Source organism: Peromyscus maniculatus, chromosome 6 (genome assembly GCF_049852395.1).
Source record: "Peromyscus maniculatus bairdii isolate BWxNUB_F1_BW_parent chromosome 6, HU_Pman_BW_mat_3.1, whole genome shotgun sequence".
Taxonomy (NCBI): Eukaryota; Metazoa; Chordata; class Mammalia; order Rodentia; family Cricetidae; genus Peromyscus; species Peromyscus maniculatus.
In genome coordinates this window covers 57,190,235-57,208,169 of record NC_134857.1, presented here as the reverse complement: position 1 = coordinate 57,208,169, position 17,935 = coordinate 57,190,235, and the positions used below count along the sequence as shown (strand labels likewise).

At 35.5% G+C, this 17,935-nt stretch overlaps 1 protein-coding gene across 4 annotated transcripts in view; it reads right to left on the bottom strand.

Annotated features, from left to right (window-relative positions):
- The window catches only part of Fstl5 (follistatin like 5), a 596,430-nt gene that overhangs the window by 274,043 nt on the left and 304,452 nt on the right, over positions 1 to 17,935 (bottom strand). For all 4 annotated transcript variants that reach the window (XM_006972666.3, XM_015990071.3, XM_006972669.4 and 1 more), the window contains exon 5: positions 13,090 to 13,286. In XM_006972666.3, coding sequence (XP_006972728.1) covers positions 13,090 to 13,286 — 197 coding nt within the window. The remainder of the gene's footprint in view (positions 1 to 13,089; positions 13,287 to 17,935) is intronic.

Sequence of the window (17,935 nt, the reverse complement as noted above, 5' to 3'; positions counted from 1 at the left end):
AGTTTAACCAATAAGAAAGACAATAAAAGACAGCAAAAGAAAGAAGACAATAATAATAAAATCACAAAAGGAAATGGAGATATTACAATTTTCACAAAATAAAATCGCTGGATATTATTTGTATATAAAGAACTATAAGCCCTCAAGTTTGACAATACAGAAGAAATAAGTTCAAATTCCTGAACATACACACAATTTCTATGTTTGAATCCGATAATAATAATTCATGAAATAAAAAACATCCCAGTAACAAGTAAGAAGATAGTAATAATAATGTCTTCCATCAAAGGAAAAAGCAAGGTCTTATAACACCTCTGCTGAATTCTGCCAACGATTTAAGAATAATACAAATGCTTTTTAGATCACTCACAAAACCTTGAAGCAGATCTAAATCTTCTATAGCACATTCTCATAGGATTGCATTATCCTGACACCAAAAGCCAGAAATCAGAAGAAAGAAGAAGCAAAGAGACATGGGAGGGAGGAAGAGGAGAGGATGAAGGATGGAAGTAACAGGAGAAAGGGAATGGTAGAAGGCTGGAAGCTACAGATAAATGTCTCTACTGAACATACCTACAAAGACTTCAACAATATTCTAGAAAGCCTGATCCAAATATACATTAAGTTTACTCCCCGAATCTACTGACCATCAAGTGAAGAATTAAATGAGCATTCATATGCATAGATTCATAAATACATGTTAGCATATGAACAGAATGAAGAACAGATGCTATATGGTTATCTCATTAGACAGAAAGGGCTTAATCTAATTCAGAATCCGTTCATGATAAAAATTCAGACAATAAACTTCATATAGCAGTAACATGGACCAACATATTGCAACACACCCATTGTGTAATCATACTATTCAGTAAGGGGAATGGTAAGTTTTACCTTGGGTGACTGGAATGAAACAAAGGTACCACTTTCTTCACGAACATAGTACTGGAAATTCTACATGAAATAATCAAGAGGTCTAGAGGGATGAGGACATCCCAAGGAAGAAGTCAAATATTCACTATTAGATGCAACATGATCTTACATTAAAAAAAATCCAAAATTCTAAAACAAAAGTCTCTTAGGAAAAATAAGTTCATCATCATTTCAGGAAACAAAATCAACATACAAAAATAAAAAAGCAAATGCTTATCCTGATTTGAATATTATACTATAAAAATGTGTGTGTCAGATGGTGCCTCCATAAGTAGGTAGAGATCCTATGTGTCAATTAAAATTTTAAAATACATTTAAACCATCTTGCTTATGTAATTTAATTTTTAATAAAGATATGCATAAAACCACATTCTTGCACACTCTCATACAAATACCCTCAAACACTTACACATACTTACACATTCATGAACACACACACTAACACACTCATGCACATAAACACACAACATTAAAAGTTTATGGTGATGAGACCATGAGTCTAGAGAGGAGACGCTGAGAGGTGTGCCCTGGAAATTTGCATTCTCCTTCTCCCTCTCAAATTAATTTTCCTGAATAAATTATGATCACACTATGTGCATGGTAAAGTTTAAGTTCAAGGCTTTTCTATTCTTAAGAAGGATTACTAAAGTCATTGATTAAGTCGAAAAGCAAGGTAAATTTGTTAATTTCTGTACCCAGTAAATGTGTACATTGCATAAGAGTTTTAAAAGTCAGAAAACACAGATACCTCTTTTGTGAGAATGCATATACTGAAGTATTAGATTCAAACCCCTCATTCTCTGTAGCTTCTAGCATTCTGTTGTCCTCTTCCATCCCTCCTCCTTTCCTGCCCCTCCCTCCTGTGTCTCTGCCTCTTTATTCTTTTCTTCTGGTTTCTGGCTTCTGATATCAGCATAACGCAGGAATGTGAGCATGTACTATAGAAGATTGAGATGCTCTTCAAGGCTTTGTGACTGATCTGAAAAGCATTTTTATTGTTCTTAAATGTATGGTAGAATTCAGCAGTGGTGTAATCAGACCTTGTTTTTTTCCTATGATGGAGGACATGATTATTTCTATTTTCTTACTTTTTCCTGTACTCCATAGTCTGGAAACTTTTTATTTCTTGTGTTTCTTTCTTTCCTTACGTCCTTTTATGCGTGTTTTTACAAACTTCTTTTCAGTTACCATGAATGGTGGAGAATGCCATGTACAGAAATAAGTTAGCAGAGCAGGATGCACAGACCCAAACCTGATGGAGTCTGTATGCTAAAGAAATTGAATAGGAGCATGAGATGGTATAAATAAGTAGCATAATTATAAACTATCTACAATGCTCTAAATAAAAACAACTTGAAAAGACAGAATAAATGGTCAATAGTACAAATTTTATTTGTTTAAGCATATGAAATGCATATTATCCTATAAGAAAAAATAAAATCAAAAGGGAATTGTTGAATATTCTATTATCTTTATGTTTTCTAACATGCCTAATATAACTCTTAGAGTTATATAAAGTTATCTAAGTTATCAGAAATCAGCATGGATGAGTTGGCAAGATGGCTGCTCATCAGGTAAATGCACTTGCTGCCAAGTCTAAATGACTGTCTATCAATCTGCTATGGTAGAAGGAAAGATCCACCCCTCTTACGTATGATATCTCTGACAGTGCACACACTAAGGAATGCACACATATGCATATGCACATCAAATAAACAAAATTCAATTTAAAATAATCAATATAGCAATTATTTTGAAAATTCATATGAAGGATATGTTGATTAAAGAATTGTTGGTTTTAAAAAAAAAGCATTGTATTCATGTGACATTCTATTTATCCAATGAGGGTTTTCAAAACCAGGATATAAAACTTTTAAATGAAGCCAGGTGGTGGTGGTGGCACATGCCTTTAATCCCAGCACTTGGGAAGCAGAGCCAGGATGATCTCTGTGAATTTGAGGCCAGCCTAGTCTACAGAGCGAGATCCAGGACAGGCACAAAAAACTACACAGAAAAACCCTGTCTCGAAAAAAAACTAAAATAAATAAATAAATAAATAAAACTTTTAAATGAGTTTTACATTCTAATGAAAAAAATAAATAGTGCTTAAAATCTCTCTAAATTATAATATTGCAGTTTCCCTGGAGCATATTGGAAACAACATTTTACACACACACACACACACACACACACACACACACACACACACACACACTATCCTTGAGAGCTTTCTCTTTCCTTTCAATTGCCCACTGTTGCTATTATTCTTAGCACTGAAGGAATTTCCATAACTTCTCAGCTGTATATTCTGTATTGACAATGGTGGCATAAAGCAAACACACAAAAACATGGTTTTCATTGAACTATTTTGCATAAAGGATAAGATTATGCCTTTCAATCTGAAAATACTTACCAATTCACCATTAACAGGTGATCTGGACAAATATCTTGGTACTTTTTACTATTGTGTATTAAATGGGATTAATCCCTATAAAATCCCCAGGGAACCCTCACTTAACCGCTCTCTGTATTCACAGAAGTTCTTGCATGTTTGCTTCTACTTAGTTACCACTGAAATAGCTTTTTGTTCATAAGACAAAACAATACTTACTAGTCTCACAGTAAATAAGTACCCTAGGTGGCTGAGAATTAAAGAAAAGAGAGAAAAATATAATAGTGTTCATCAATTCAAAATAAGCTTTAATAGTCCCTATATAACTATTTTAATTATGTTAAGACAAACACTTGCTACATGGAAATACTGCAAAAATGATCATTACCATGCCACCTTGTTAGCTAAATAAAAAAAAAATACTTCCTTTTATTTATTTTTACTTTTTACTTAATTTTGTAAATGTATCCACATGTGCTTGGCATTGAGCAAATGGATATAACAGGCTAATCTAAATCATGTAAAGAAGTAGTTCTTCCTATAATTTTATTAAAGAGTTGCCATATGTGCCCATTAGAAAAACATTTCATTTTAATATGCATTTATAATGTAAATTGGCTTATTAAGATGACAGAATCTAAATTGAGAAAAACTGAAACCAATGTAATCACTACTGCTGCAATATAAAAGTCAGTATCACATGGGGACTCTATGAGCAAATCCCATAGCCACCTTCCTCTCTTTTTACGAATTTTTTTTAATTTGGCACACACACACACACACACACAAACACACACACACACACACACACACAATCTATACATATTAATTACTCATATTCATGTGTCTGAGTGTATGTCTGCATGCCAGGTGTATGCTAGTGCCTGAGAAGGTTAGGGAAGACATAAGACTCTGTAAAACTGGGTTACCAGGTAGTTGTGAGCTAACAAATGTGAGTGCTGTGGCTCCAACCTGTGTCTTCCTCAAAGGAAGCAAGAGCTTGCTCCTATCATCTGAACCATTTATCTGTACAGCTTACTCACATTCCATAGGAGATATTCTTTCAAGTAGGGGAAGGCTGCATGTTTCTAAGGAGTAATCATCGTTTTACTCTAAATGTCACAGATTTACTGCTAATACAAAATATACCATTCTGCTTTTTACTGTTGGTGTGCAAAATCCTACTCAGAACAAAAGCAATTTTGGGGAGGAAGGGCCTATTTTGGAAGTCAAGTTCACCAGAGTTTGAAGCCACTTCTCCCATTATGTCCACAGTCAAGAGGAAGAGAGAGATGAGGTGCTGTGGGGATGGCCCAGAGGATAAAAGGCTTGCTATGCAAGTGTGAGATCATCCTCTGGGTGCTGGCACACTGGCACCCATATAAATGCTGAGCAGGCATGAACTGCCTGTAATCCCAGCATGTAGTAGCAGAGACAAGATGCACAAAAGTAAATGTGTGAATGAGTCTGAATTGAGGAAGCAGTCTGACATAAATAAAGTGGAGAACAGTCAATGAAATCACCTAACACACATTTTTACTCTCATACATGCACACATGAGTGCATATAGTACAAACACAGAAAGACAAGGGGGCAGAGACTGAGAGGGAGATGGAGGAAGGCAGAGAGAGAGGGAGAGATGTTTTTGTTCAGCTATCTTCTTTTGTAATCCCTGAACAAAGTCCAGGGAAGGGTGCACCCCTCCTTTAGGCTGAATCTTTTCATACCAATTTTCCTAAACAAGATGATCCTTGAAAGACTTACCCAGAGACCTAATTTAAAAAGTCTGTCATGATTCCTTATCTCCTTGGTATTTGCAGATTCGGTCAAGTTGACAACACTTATCATTGCTGGCATTCTGTCATACTAGCTCTTTGTCATTTCATTTGACCAAAATAGTAACAAACTGCTACTTTCTTACCTGACTTTTTGCTTCCCATGATCTTAATTTAGCCATGGTCAATGTCACCTCTGCCGTGTGTGTGTGTGTGTGTGTGTGTGTGTGTGTGTGTGTGTGTGTGTGTGTGTGTTAGTAATGGAAAATTTCAGAATTCATTTTGTTTCTGTACATTTCAGTAATTATTCTATTTTATTACTTGTTTGTACTACTTTTTTACAGTGACAAGCTGATAAACTACATAAAAAAGCATGCATCTACATGAATCAGTATATATATAAAGTTTAGAATTTAAATGTTGTTAAGGCTCCCAATTGGATCCTTAGAATGTATTTCCACAAACAAGGAAGAGCTGCCCTACAGATTACAGTGTAGAAATTGATTATTCTTCTCTGAAAGACAATTTGGACATTCTCTGGTTACTAGGCACTGAGGCACACTAGAAAGCCAAGAAATATTTTGAGGAGACAGGAAAGATCAGGGCCCCTTTACCTCTCATGCATGTCAAGTTACAGCCTCTCAGCAGCTGAGAAGTAAGAATTCCAGGACAGTTAGCAATATCTCCGTGAAGGCTGCTAGTATAGCATTGATACTCCTTTTACATTCAAATATCAAGCTAAAATAACAATGAACTCTGCTTGAGACCTAAGCCTATTCAATGTTTAAGTGATGTCTCATTTTTCTCTTGGATATTTTTTAGGAATCTCAGGAACAAAATCATTAACTTTGATTATAATGAGGATATCCTAATTTCTACATTTATACTTTGACCTTATCAATTGAAATTCAGTCTTATGTACCTCAGAGGCTACCATATAACATCACTGAGGTTCCTTGGTAGCCCTTGACAGATTAGCTTCAAAACATACTGAAATGGAGTCTACAGCTATTTTGGAGACAGTGAAGCATCTCTTCTTTGAGAAACCCATGTCACACAAAAGTACATCATACTACAGTACTGTTCCTGATGGTCTTTTCTTCTTTTGTGTACTCTACATTATAATCATTTTAAATAAACTCCAATTCTGCTTTATACTGTGCTGTATTGAAATTATTTTCTGTGATGTCAAGAATCCTGCGTTTTGCTTAATGGAAGTCCCTATATGAGAAATTGAAAACCCCAGTAGCAATGTGGAACTATGCTTCAGTCCCCATTTACATGACACTATGAAGTCTCATTCTCCCTGTTTCAATCTACACCTATTACTTCCCTTCCAAGTCTAATGTGTTGCTCTGAGGAAACACGGTTCTCTGAACAGAGAATAATTTTCCCTTAAATTTCTTTCAAAAACTTTGTATCTATTGAGTTGGGTATACTGATTCACACTCATATGTAACTTGGGAAGGTAGTGAATAGACGGTAAAGTTTGGGCCATCTCCTGAGATTGTGTCAAGAGCAATGACAACAACAAAAAAGGAAGCAAAGAGAAGAAAATAAATGAAAGTGAAACAAAGAGGGAGCAAGAGAAAGAAGAGGGGGAAGAAAAACTGGCTATCACCTAAAAATTTACTTGGAAGCTATTTTTATCCTGCATCATTCTAATGTAGTAAAAGCAAGGCAACAGATAACTTGGTATTTTAGATTATTTCTTCTTCCCAAATTAACCTTCTTCAGTCAGATAAATGGAAAGATGAACAGAATAGATACTTGGTTGATCAAAAATAGTTAACCTCACTCCTTTGAGTCTTGGGCAGTTCAGATACATGATTACTCCCTCATCATCCAGAAATGATTCCTTGTTTCTGTCCACTCATGTCCTTCAACATTCTTGCTAACTTCACTACCAGATGCAATGTCCCGTTTCACTGTAAATGATCACTATCCACTTATTCTCCAATGACTAGTCTTCTATGTTAAGAACTCTGCCCATACATGCTCAGTTATTTCATAATGAAATCTTGATTTCAAGTATACATATTCACATCTTTTTTTTTTTAATAATAGTGTGCATGTTTAAAACCATGAGTAAAACAATTCTATATGACAGTGTCTAGCCCCAGAAGGAGACACAGGCAACACTTGTGAGAAATAACAGTTCATCTTGGTTATACTTGTGGCTACATTCTTTTTTAAATTGGTATTTGTTAAGATTTTGCAGTGAGCAATGATACACATGCACATGTTATGCCAATTTTAAGAATAGTGCTTCAAAAACAATAGTCTTAAAAGCAGGTGTTATTGAAGCCATATTTTGTGACAAATTCAAAGAAAGTGTTGAATGTTTAGAGTTAGAGAAGAAAATTTAATGGAAGAGAAAGACCACATGACAGACAACAAATAAAATTTAATGGAAGAGAGAGACCCCATGACAGAAACCTGTATAGGTTTGGGGAAGGAAGAAAGTTGGTGACCTCACAAATCCACATCATAGATCTCAGGCAAAAGTTCACATGACTGCTTTCATGTAAAGTAAGAGCAATCACTCAGAATGAGATCCAGTCGATAAGGTACTAATATGAGAAGAGACTGAAGTTTACCATAATTGAGCAAATACCACATTATCCTACCATTTTCAACCAAGGGTGAGCTTTCAAAGGGAAAAAGCAAAATAATTTAACTGGGTTGAAATCCAAATGTGTATAAGCATGGCAGAAGATATAGGCCATAGATCTCACCAGCTTCTGTCTATAGACAGGTGAGCCACTTCAAGGAAGATTGTGGCAAGCATTTTCTTTAGATTTCATTGATTTCATATTTTTCAATTTAGTATGTAAGGAACTTTTATATGATCAACTATGAAATATTATATATTTGACTACATAAATTTTTGATTAGATGATAACATAGACTATAATATTCTCAACGTTGATGAAATTGCAACCACCAGGAAATACAAATTTATAGCTGATAATTATGGAAACTGTATCATGGGTGCTAAACTATAAGAAGCTTCATAATCATTATGCTTCAGCACCACATCTTAATGTATTCCATCTATGACATCTGAGGTCATTTAACCATTCTGCCTACTTGTAGCATCCCTTCAGCACCACACAGATTTTGCTTCTGGGGTCAGAGGCTACCTATCCCAGCCAAGCTGCAAACATGTGAACTAAACTAATACAAATTAGTCAATACAAAGTATCTCTGCAACTAACTTTAAGTACTATTTATCCAAGTCAAGGCCAGTTAAGCCAAAACTTCTTTTCTGAACAATACATCACACTTTGCCCTATTTATAAAAGACTCTTACTCCTCACTAGACATCTTATTTAGTGTTCTTGACGTGAAAGTGGACTTGACTACACAGTTCCACCTTTAATACCATGGGACTCTATATCAAACTGTAGAAGTTTGGCTACTGAGAGCTGAGTGCCTTTTAGAAGAATTGCATCACTCCATCTTCTGTGAGTGTCAATACACAAAAGCTGGTCCATGGGCAAAAGCACAACTGCCTTACATCTCAACTTGAGACATTGGAAAGAATACCCCAGCTCCCAAGATGCCTTTGACTTGGCAGTGCCTATTGCTATTTTATTTGTACTAAAATGTTATTTGTATATTAATAAATATATTTGTATATATTTGTATATTAATAAATAAAGTTGCCTGGGGGTCAGAGCTATTAGCAAGCCATAGGAAAGCTGGGCAGTGGTGTTGCACGCCTTTAATCCCAGCACTTGGTAGGCAGAGCTAGGTAAATCTCTGTGTGTTCAAGGATACAGCCAGAATTGGAGACACACGCCTTTAATCTCAATATCAACCATAGAAGACCTGGAGGTCTGTACAGACAGGCAGTGACGAGGAGGTCATGTGGTTGGGTTTACAACCAATGAGAAGGCAGAACAGAGAGTCTTTATAAAGACAAATACACAGGAAGTAGATCTCTTTCGGAGAGGTAGGACCACCGTGAGAGGAAGGGTAAGGTTTTTAGCTCTTAGCTCTGACCTCTTGGCTTTCTTCTTTGCATTGGTTCTGTGTTTCTTATTTAATAAAACGGTTGGTTACATCTACAGTGTCACATCAAATTTAAGTAGTAATTATTATTGACATTATTAGTTTATCAACAGACAATTTAAGAAATTGAGGATTTAAGTGACTTGCCAAATATTACACAGCCAGTTATTATTTAATAATTCTGTAATTAAAGTTCTTGATTGACACCTTATGATCACAAAAATCAATAACTTGAAAGTATTTTAGGAATTCTCTACTTTAGGTTCTAATTCCTTTGCCAATGAAATATTTTCTTTTGATCTTGGGAAAGGAATATCCTGTATTAATATTTATTGACACTGTTCAATATTGCATTTTAAACTCTTCTAGAATTTCAAATGTCAATGAAAAAAATATCTCCAGTGCTCTAACACCAATTTTTTCAATTGTATGAACTATTATTCCTTTAAATATTTACACTTTTTTTTTTTTTTTTTGGTTTTTCGAGACAGGGTTTCTCTGTGTAGCTTTGCGCCTTTCCTGGAACTCACTTGGTAGCCCAGGCTGGCCTCGAACTCACAGAGATCCACCTGGCTCTGCCTCCCGAGTGCTGGGATTAAAAGCGTGTGCCACCACCGCCCGGCTAAATATTACACTTTACATTAAATTATTATTTCATTTGGATGTATTCTGCTTACCAAAACAACATAAGTATGTTTATTGTCACCCATGTTAAAGTATAATAAAAAAGGAGATTTGAATGTTTATCTCTACAACCAGTCAGTTCATTGTAGCTAACATTTTTCATCTGGCTGACAAGTTTTTAGTATGATGCCTTCAAGTTGTTAATTGTAATCTTGTCATCTCCAATTACTGCTTTTTATTATGAATTTTTTTCTCAAAAAGACAAGACTGTAGCTGCCTATTCACTTTAAAATATGCATGAAAAACTCTAGAGTATAACTTCACTGTGTGCAGTAGGGAAAAAATACATGCAGACAGATTCCCGGCTGTATTCATAACATCTCAGAGATAAGTTATAAACTTTAATTATCACTTGTAACTTGTACAATTTAGAATCACTTATAACTCGTATACTAGAACAACATGTTATATATTATTTTGTGAAAATTAATTGCAGAGATCATGAAAACCTTTTCATTTTACTTCTTAAAATCTAATTATTTTTAATTTTTACATGATTATAGGATATCTTTTTAAGGTTGTAAGAAAATATAATGCATATCAAGTATTATAACACTTGACCAAGCATACATAGATTAGTTAAAGAAACAAACCTTCAAAACCACAGGTAAAACCATTTTAAAACGTATTTATGATATATTTTCCAAGGAGCCCATATAAAAGTTGTATTATTGTCCTAAGCAACTACTGATAGATGAGATATTAACACTTTCACTATATACTGTAGGAGGTGGAAGACACTAATGTGTTATGGGAAGATATAAAGTGACATCACTAAAAATCCTGTGAATACTTATAAGTGCATGCTAACTGTTAAGTAAATGATAATCATCTACAATCCAGACTCAGAAAGGTTAGGTAAAGAGTGCTCTAGAGGGAACACATGAACCTCCCTGGGAAGGGGATATATAAGAAATGTTGTAAGTGGACTGGGGATGGATAGGTATGGGAACAGGAAGGAGAAGGAGATGAGATGGAAGAGAATGAAGGGAGAGACAGTTGGAATTGGGGAGCATTGTCAGGGTGGTATAGAAACCTAATGTGATAAAACTTCCTGTAATCTGTGAGGAGGACTCCTAGTAATGGAGGATATGGAATCTGAACTTGCTGTCTTTTTATCCAGGCAAGGATTCCAGTGGTGGGACTAGGTTACATTCAGTTGAGTTGACTAGGAGGCTCCTGTGGAGATCCCTAAACAACCCATGCTAATACCAGGACAAGTAGTCACTCTCTGAAAACTGACAGCAGGTTCCATGGCCAAGAACAACACAGCTTATTGAAATTAGATGAGGTCTAGCTGGTGCCTGCATGGAGCCTTCACCCCTAGTTTCTAGTCTCTTTGGCATGAAAAGGTACTCTGCAAGCTATTGAAAGAGAAATCTGGACACCAACTCAGCTACAAAACCCACCATCTACAATCTGTCCTGGCTGCAAGATTTGCGGGGGCGATGGTGGCACAGAATTTGCAGGAGTGGCCAACCAAGATTTGGTTTCATTTGAAGCACATGTCCAAAGAGGGAGCCCATGTCCCACGCTGCCTGGATGGATAGAAATAGAGGCTGGATAGCGCTAAGACGTAGGTTAGAAACAAAAACAACTGATAAAAAAATCATTGAAATGAAATACTCTTAATGAAATTCTGTTATATCCATAGATCAGTGGCTTGCCCAGTTGCCATCATGCTATCAGTGAGGCTTTCTCCAGGAGCAGATGGGAGCAGGTGCACAGACCCACAAGCCAGACATTATGCAGAGAAACTCTTAATTGGAGATCCCCATCAGGTGCCTCACCTTGGATGTTATAGAACCATGCAGAGTAGGAGAAGAAAGATTGTAGGAGTCAGGGGAGATAGGGAACACCAGGAGAAATCAATTAAGCAAGGCTCACATAGGCACACAGAGACTGAAACAGCAAGCATGGGGCTTGAATGAGTATGCACCATGTTCTCTGCATGTATGTTATGGCTGTTAAATTGGTGTTTTTGTGGGACTCCTAATAGTGGGAATGGGTGTTTCTCTGACTCTGTTGCCTGCTCTTGGGACTCTTTTCCTCCTACTGGGTTGCCTTGCCCAGTCTTGATATGAAGGCTTTAGCCTTATTTACTGAATCTTTTTTTGTTGTTGTTGTTCTGTCTGACTGTTGTTTCTTGGAGGCCTGTTCTTTTCTGAAGAGGAAGTGGAGGGGGAATGGATCTGGGGGAGAAAGGAAGGGAGGGGCAGGGAGTACTTGGTAGAAATGAAGGCAGAGGAAACTGTGATCAGGATTACTGTATGAGAAAAGAATCTATTTGCAACAAAAATTTAAAAGAAGAGAGTCAGTGAATATTAAGAAGGAAAATAAATGTGTATTAGGAACAACTCTATATTCCAAATTTGATAGCATGGAAAACTAAGTAAATGCTTGAAGAATATCATTTAGTAAAGTTGACATGTCAAAATATACCCATATCTTTAATGACATTATCTCACCAATTACTGAAATTCCAAACTAACAATTCTAGGCTGAGATGTATTCTATTAAACTCCAGAGATATAAATTATAATATATAAATTATAACATATTTATTTCAGAAGCTAGAAATTAGTACTTTCTAACCCATCAGGCCCTGCATTGCTTCAGTATCTAAGACAGACAAGGACAGTAGACTGCAGATAAACAACCTGCCTGAATATATATGCAGTAGTAAAGCAAATGATGATGCATTGTAATCAACCTCTTGATCAGTTTAAGTTTAGAGCTGTATTTCACAATAGTACACAACATTGTCATCACCAGCATGTGTATACCCTCTGCTTCAAATGACTACTAAGACACATTTTATACATTGACAGAAACTGAACATTACATACATTTCAAAATATACCAGGAGAAATTTTACAAGTTTCATAACATAGTTTATATTTTTGTTTAAAGTACAGATGTACCATATTTCTTTTAAACAAAAAAATACTACTGATAAGTGTTGCTGGTAAATTAGCTAAGTCTTTTTTTGTTTTCCACTATAGTTGGTGATGGTGACAGAAGTCTAGCATATATATACACTTAGTGGTATTCCAAGCCTTGTCTTTCTGAGTCAGGATCAAATTATGTATCTCAGCCTGGCTTCAACACCACTATACCCTTTCATATACCTCCATAATCAGTTATGTAGTCAAATATTAACATAATATTTCATTTCCACTCTTTTGGTATTATGAATTAAATATATTATTATATAGAGTAAATTCTAATAAAAATACAACTATCTGCTATAAGCAAGACATTTTATTTAATTGTTGGTCATACCTGAGTTAGTTCATTAATATCTATAAGTCCATTACTGTCTGCATCAAAATGCTTGAACATTTGATCCACCAACGGCTTCTTCCTAGATATGTCATCATCGTTAGAATTCTCATTTTCTTGTGTAATATACTTTTGATTTTGTAAATCTAAAAGCATACTTTTCATCTTGCTGTACTCAGTGGCCAAGCAGTTGTCTCCTGTAACAAAAAATTTGAGTTATTTTTGAAGTAATCTCACTGAAAAGAAATTATTTTATTAATATTTAGAAATTGACGTTGTATGGTCAATGTATGCAATGCAAAAATTTAATTTCCAATTTTGCATACTTTAAAACTTGGAAAATGAATGAACTTTTCTCCAGATGATAGAAAAATTTCTGCCAAGTTTATAAAATTTACTTTTTTTTTTCTATGAGAAAGACATTAATATTTTAAGAAACATAGAGAAACATGCTATCAACTGGCTATAGAATTTAAATTAATTGCTTTAGTTTTTATTCTCACCCTTCAGCTCTATGTTGATAAACTCAAATATGCAGAAAATAATGGGCAGGGTCTGGAGAATGGTCCTATGTATGAGAGCTCTTTCTGTGCTTGTAGAAGATTAAAATTCAGTTATTTCCACCCATATCAGTTGGTTCACAACAGCCTCTTACTCTAGCTCCAGAGGTTCATCATGCTGTTCTGACCTCCATAGATATCCTACATAGGTGCCCATATGCTTTCACACAGACAAACCACAGATAAAAGTAGAACAAACCTGTTTTTTTTTTTTTTAAAGAAAATGAGGTTCAGATAAGAAGACAAAGGGTTAGAGTCTGCCTGATTTTGCACTTAAATTCATTTACATCTTGCTCCACAATAATTGTACCACATTACACAGGATTAAGTTAAATATATTTAAAACATTTTGATTTGTTTTAAGAAACTATCCCGCATTTCAACCTCTCTGTCTAAATTTAACATTTTCTCTCCCCATCTGAAAATATCCTTAATAGCAGAAACTTCATATTAGAATCTGCACACCTGCCTTTTCTTTCTGCCATGGTACCTACTTACTGCCTCCTAAAGTACTGACATTATCATATAATAATGTGTTTTCATTTTATACTGTGAAGTTTTAACTTCACAAATCTCATCTCCAAGTTAAATTCATTGCAATAAAGATATTAACACACTTTTAGTATCCTCTGGGTATAACAGGGGCATTAGAATTAATTAAAATAATTGCATACCTAATGTTTCTTACAAAATCAAAACAAAACAAAGAACCAAAACTAATATTAATGATCTGGTATCTTCACATAATTATTTCACAAAGGATTTGACTTCACATGGCCTTATGATGAGGCCTGTAGTAAAAGTAGAGTATTGAGATAACTATCTGCTGATAGGACACATGACATAAAATACATTATAAAGTGACAGTGAATAGTGCAATTATGAATGAAACAGAGGTACTATATTAGGTGGGAATTTTACAACATACTTTTAGTTAAATATAGTTCTATAATTGAGTTTCTTTTTACAATTAGGCTTAGCAGTATTGACAATTTCCAAAAAAGATTTCTAAAGATGTATAAATATATGTCTGGGAAGCGTAAGGTTGAAAACAGTACTTGAAGTTCCATTGTCTTTCAAGACAAGATGGAAAACAGTGTATTCTAGAGAGAAAAGAGAAGGTCTCACTTCTTTAAAGGGCAACAAAATGACTGCTGTGCAGTGATTTTGGTGTTTGGTAATCCTTTCAAGAAGTCCTCTTTTTAAAATGAAAAATAAATGTGGTGCGATACAAGAAGTCGATTTCACATTATTCTGTTCTCACTGAAGAATAGTAATATCACATAACAGCAAAGAGCTCACTGACAAAGGAGCAAAGTGATCGAATCTAGATTCAATAGCCAGCAATTTGGGTGTCGGGAAGAACAGCACAAAAGCAAAGCTTAAGTCATGTGGGTGTAGTTAGGCACATATGTACACCATGAAGTAAAGACTCCTGTGAGAAAGAATGGCAAAGCACAGCAAACCATTCCAATAGGTCTGGCTTAGCTTTCTGTTTCAGCCGGAAACACAAGAAAACTTATCCAAAACAAACTTCCATGTGTTATGGTAGTTAGTTAGTCTAGGGTAATGTGGAACAATCTTTAGGAGCTGATATAAATGAGTTTCAGTACAAAATTTGCAAAATCTCCTGCAGGTCAGAGGATGGAAAGTGGGTATTTGGAGGCTGATTTTAGACTACAGACAACTTGGAAGTCAGAATGTCAATGAGAAGTGTAACAGGGGTAAGCATGACATGTACTTTAATAAATATTTACATTTGAAGTCTATATATTTGAAACTTCATTAGTCTATTTTTTTTTCATTTTTCTTTATTAAGAAATTTTCTACTCACTCCACATGCTATCCACAGACTCCTTCTCCTCCCTTCTCCTACCCCCAGCCCTCTTTCCCAAGCCACCCCACAACCTAACATCCCCCAAATCAAGGTCTCCCATGGGGAGTCAGCAGAGCCCAGCACACTGAGCCTAGGCAGGTCCAAGCCCCTTCCCACTGCACCAAGGCTATGCAAGGTGTCACACCAGAGGCATCAGATTCCAGAAGCCTACCCATAGACCAGGGAAAGAGAGCTGGAAAGGAAAAAAGCCAAGTAACATATGAAGGCAGACCCATAAGAATAACACCCGACTTCTCAATGGAGACTCTAAAAGCCAGAAGGTCCTGGTCAGATGTTATGCAGATACTAAGAGACCCTGGATGCTAACCCAGACTATTATACCCAGCTAAACTCTCAATCAATATAGACGGAGTAAACAAAATATTCCATGATAAAACCACATTTAAACAATATCTCTCCACCAATCCAGCCCTACAGAAAGCACTCAAAGGAAAAATCCAACCTAAGGAAATTAGAAACACCCATGAAAACATAGGCAATAGATAGTCCCATACCAACTAATACCAAAGAACGGAAACTATAACACTACCACCAAAAAATAAAAGGAATTAACAATAACTGGTCATTAATATCCATCAATATCAATGGTCTCAATTCACCTATAAAAAGACACAGGCTAACAGAATGGATATGAAAACAAGATCCATCCATTTGCTGCATACAAGAAAAACACCTCAACTTCAAAGGCAGACACCACATCGGAATAAAAGGCTGGGAAAAGACATTCCAATCAAATGGATTTAAGAAGCAAGCTGGTGTAGCTATCCTAATATCTAATAAAATAGACTTCAAACTAAAATCAATTGAAAGAGATCAGGAAGGACACTACATATTTATGACAGAGAAAATCCAACAAGATGAAGTCTCAATTCTGAATATTTATGACCCAAATACAAGGGCACGGGCATTCATAAAAGAAACATTACTAAAGCTTAAATAGCACATCAAACCCCATACACCAGTAGTGGGAGACTTAAACACCCCACTCTCACCAATGGACAGGTCTGCCAGACAGAAACTTAACAGAGAAATAAGGGAACTAACAGACATAATGACTCAAATAGACTTAAAAGATATCTACAGAATATTCCACCCTAACACAAAAGAATATACCTTCTTTCAGCACCCCATGGAACCTTCTCCAAAACTGACCACATGCTTGGTCACAAATCTCAACAGATACAAAAAAAAAAAAATGAAATAACCTCCTGTGTCTTATCAGACTACCATGGCTTAAAGTTAGATTTCAACAACAACAAAAATTACAATCTCATGGAAACTGAATAATGCCCATTTGAATCACCGATGGGTTAAGGAATAAATAAAGAAAATAAAGATTTCCTAGAATTCAATTAAAAAGGAATGTACAACATACCCAAACTTATGGGACACCATGAAAGCAGTGCTAAGAGGAAAATTCATACCTCTAAATGCCCACATAAAGAAGTTGGAGAAATCTCACACTAGGTGACTTAACAACACATCTGAAAGCTCTAGAACAAGAAGAAGCAAACTCACCCAGGAGAAACAGACACCAGGAAATAATCAAATTGAGAGCTGAAATCAATACAATAGAAACAAAGAGAACAATACAAAGAATCAATGAAATGAAGAATTGGTTCTTTGAGAAAATCAACAAGATAGACAAGCCCTTATCCAAACTAACCAAAAGACAGAGAGAGAGAGAAAGCATCCAAATTAACAAAATCAGAAATGAAAAGGGGGACATAACAACACATAATGAGGAAATCCAGAGAATTATCACGTCATACTGCAAAAACCTGTACTCCACAAAATTGGAAAATCTGAAAGAAATGGACTATTTTTCTGGATAGGTACCCCATACCTAAGTTAAATCAAGACCAGATAAACTATTTAAATATACCAATAACCCCTAAGGAAATAGAAATAGTCATTAAAAGTCTCAAAAAAAAAAAAAAAAACAGGACCAGATGGTTTCAGCGCAGAATTCTACCAGATTTTCAAAGAAGAGCTAATACCAATACTCTTCAAATTGTTCCATACCATAGAAACAGACGGAACATTACCAATTTTTTTATGAAGCTATAGTTATCCTGATACCCAAACCACACAAAGATGTAACAAAAAAAAAAGAGAGAGAGAATTACAGACCAATCTCCCTCATGAACATTTATACAAAAATACTAAATAAAATACTGACTAACTGAATCCAGGAACACATCAAAAAAATTATTCACCATGACCAAGTAGGCTTCATCCCAGGGATGCAAGGATGCTTCAACATACAAAAATCTGTCAATGTAATGCACCATATAAAGAAACTGAAAGAAAAAACCACATGTTCATCTCATTGGATGCTGAAAAATCCTTTGACAAAATCCAACACCCCTTCATGATAAAGGTTCTA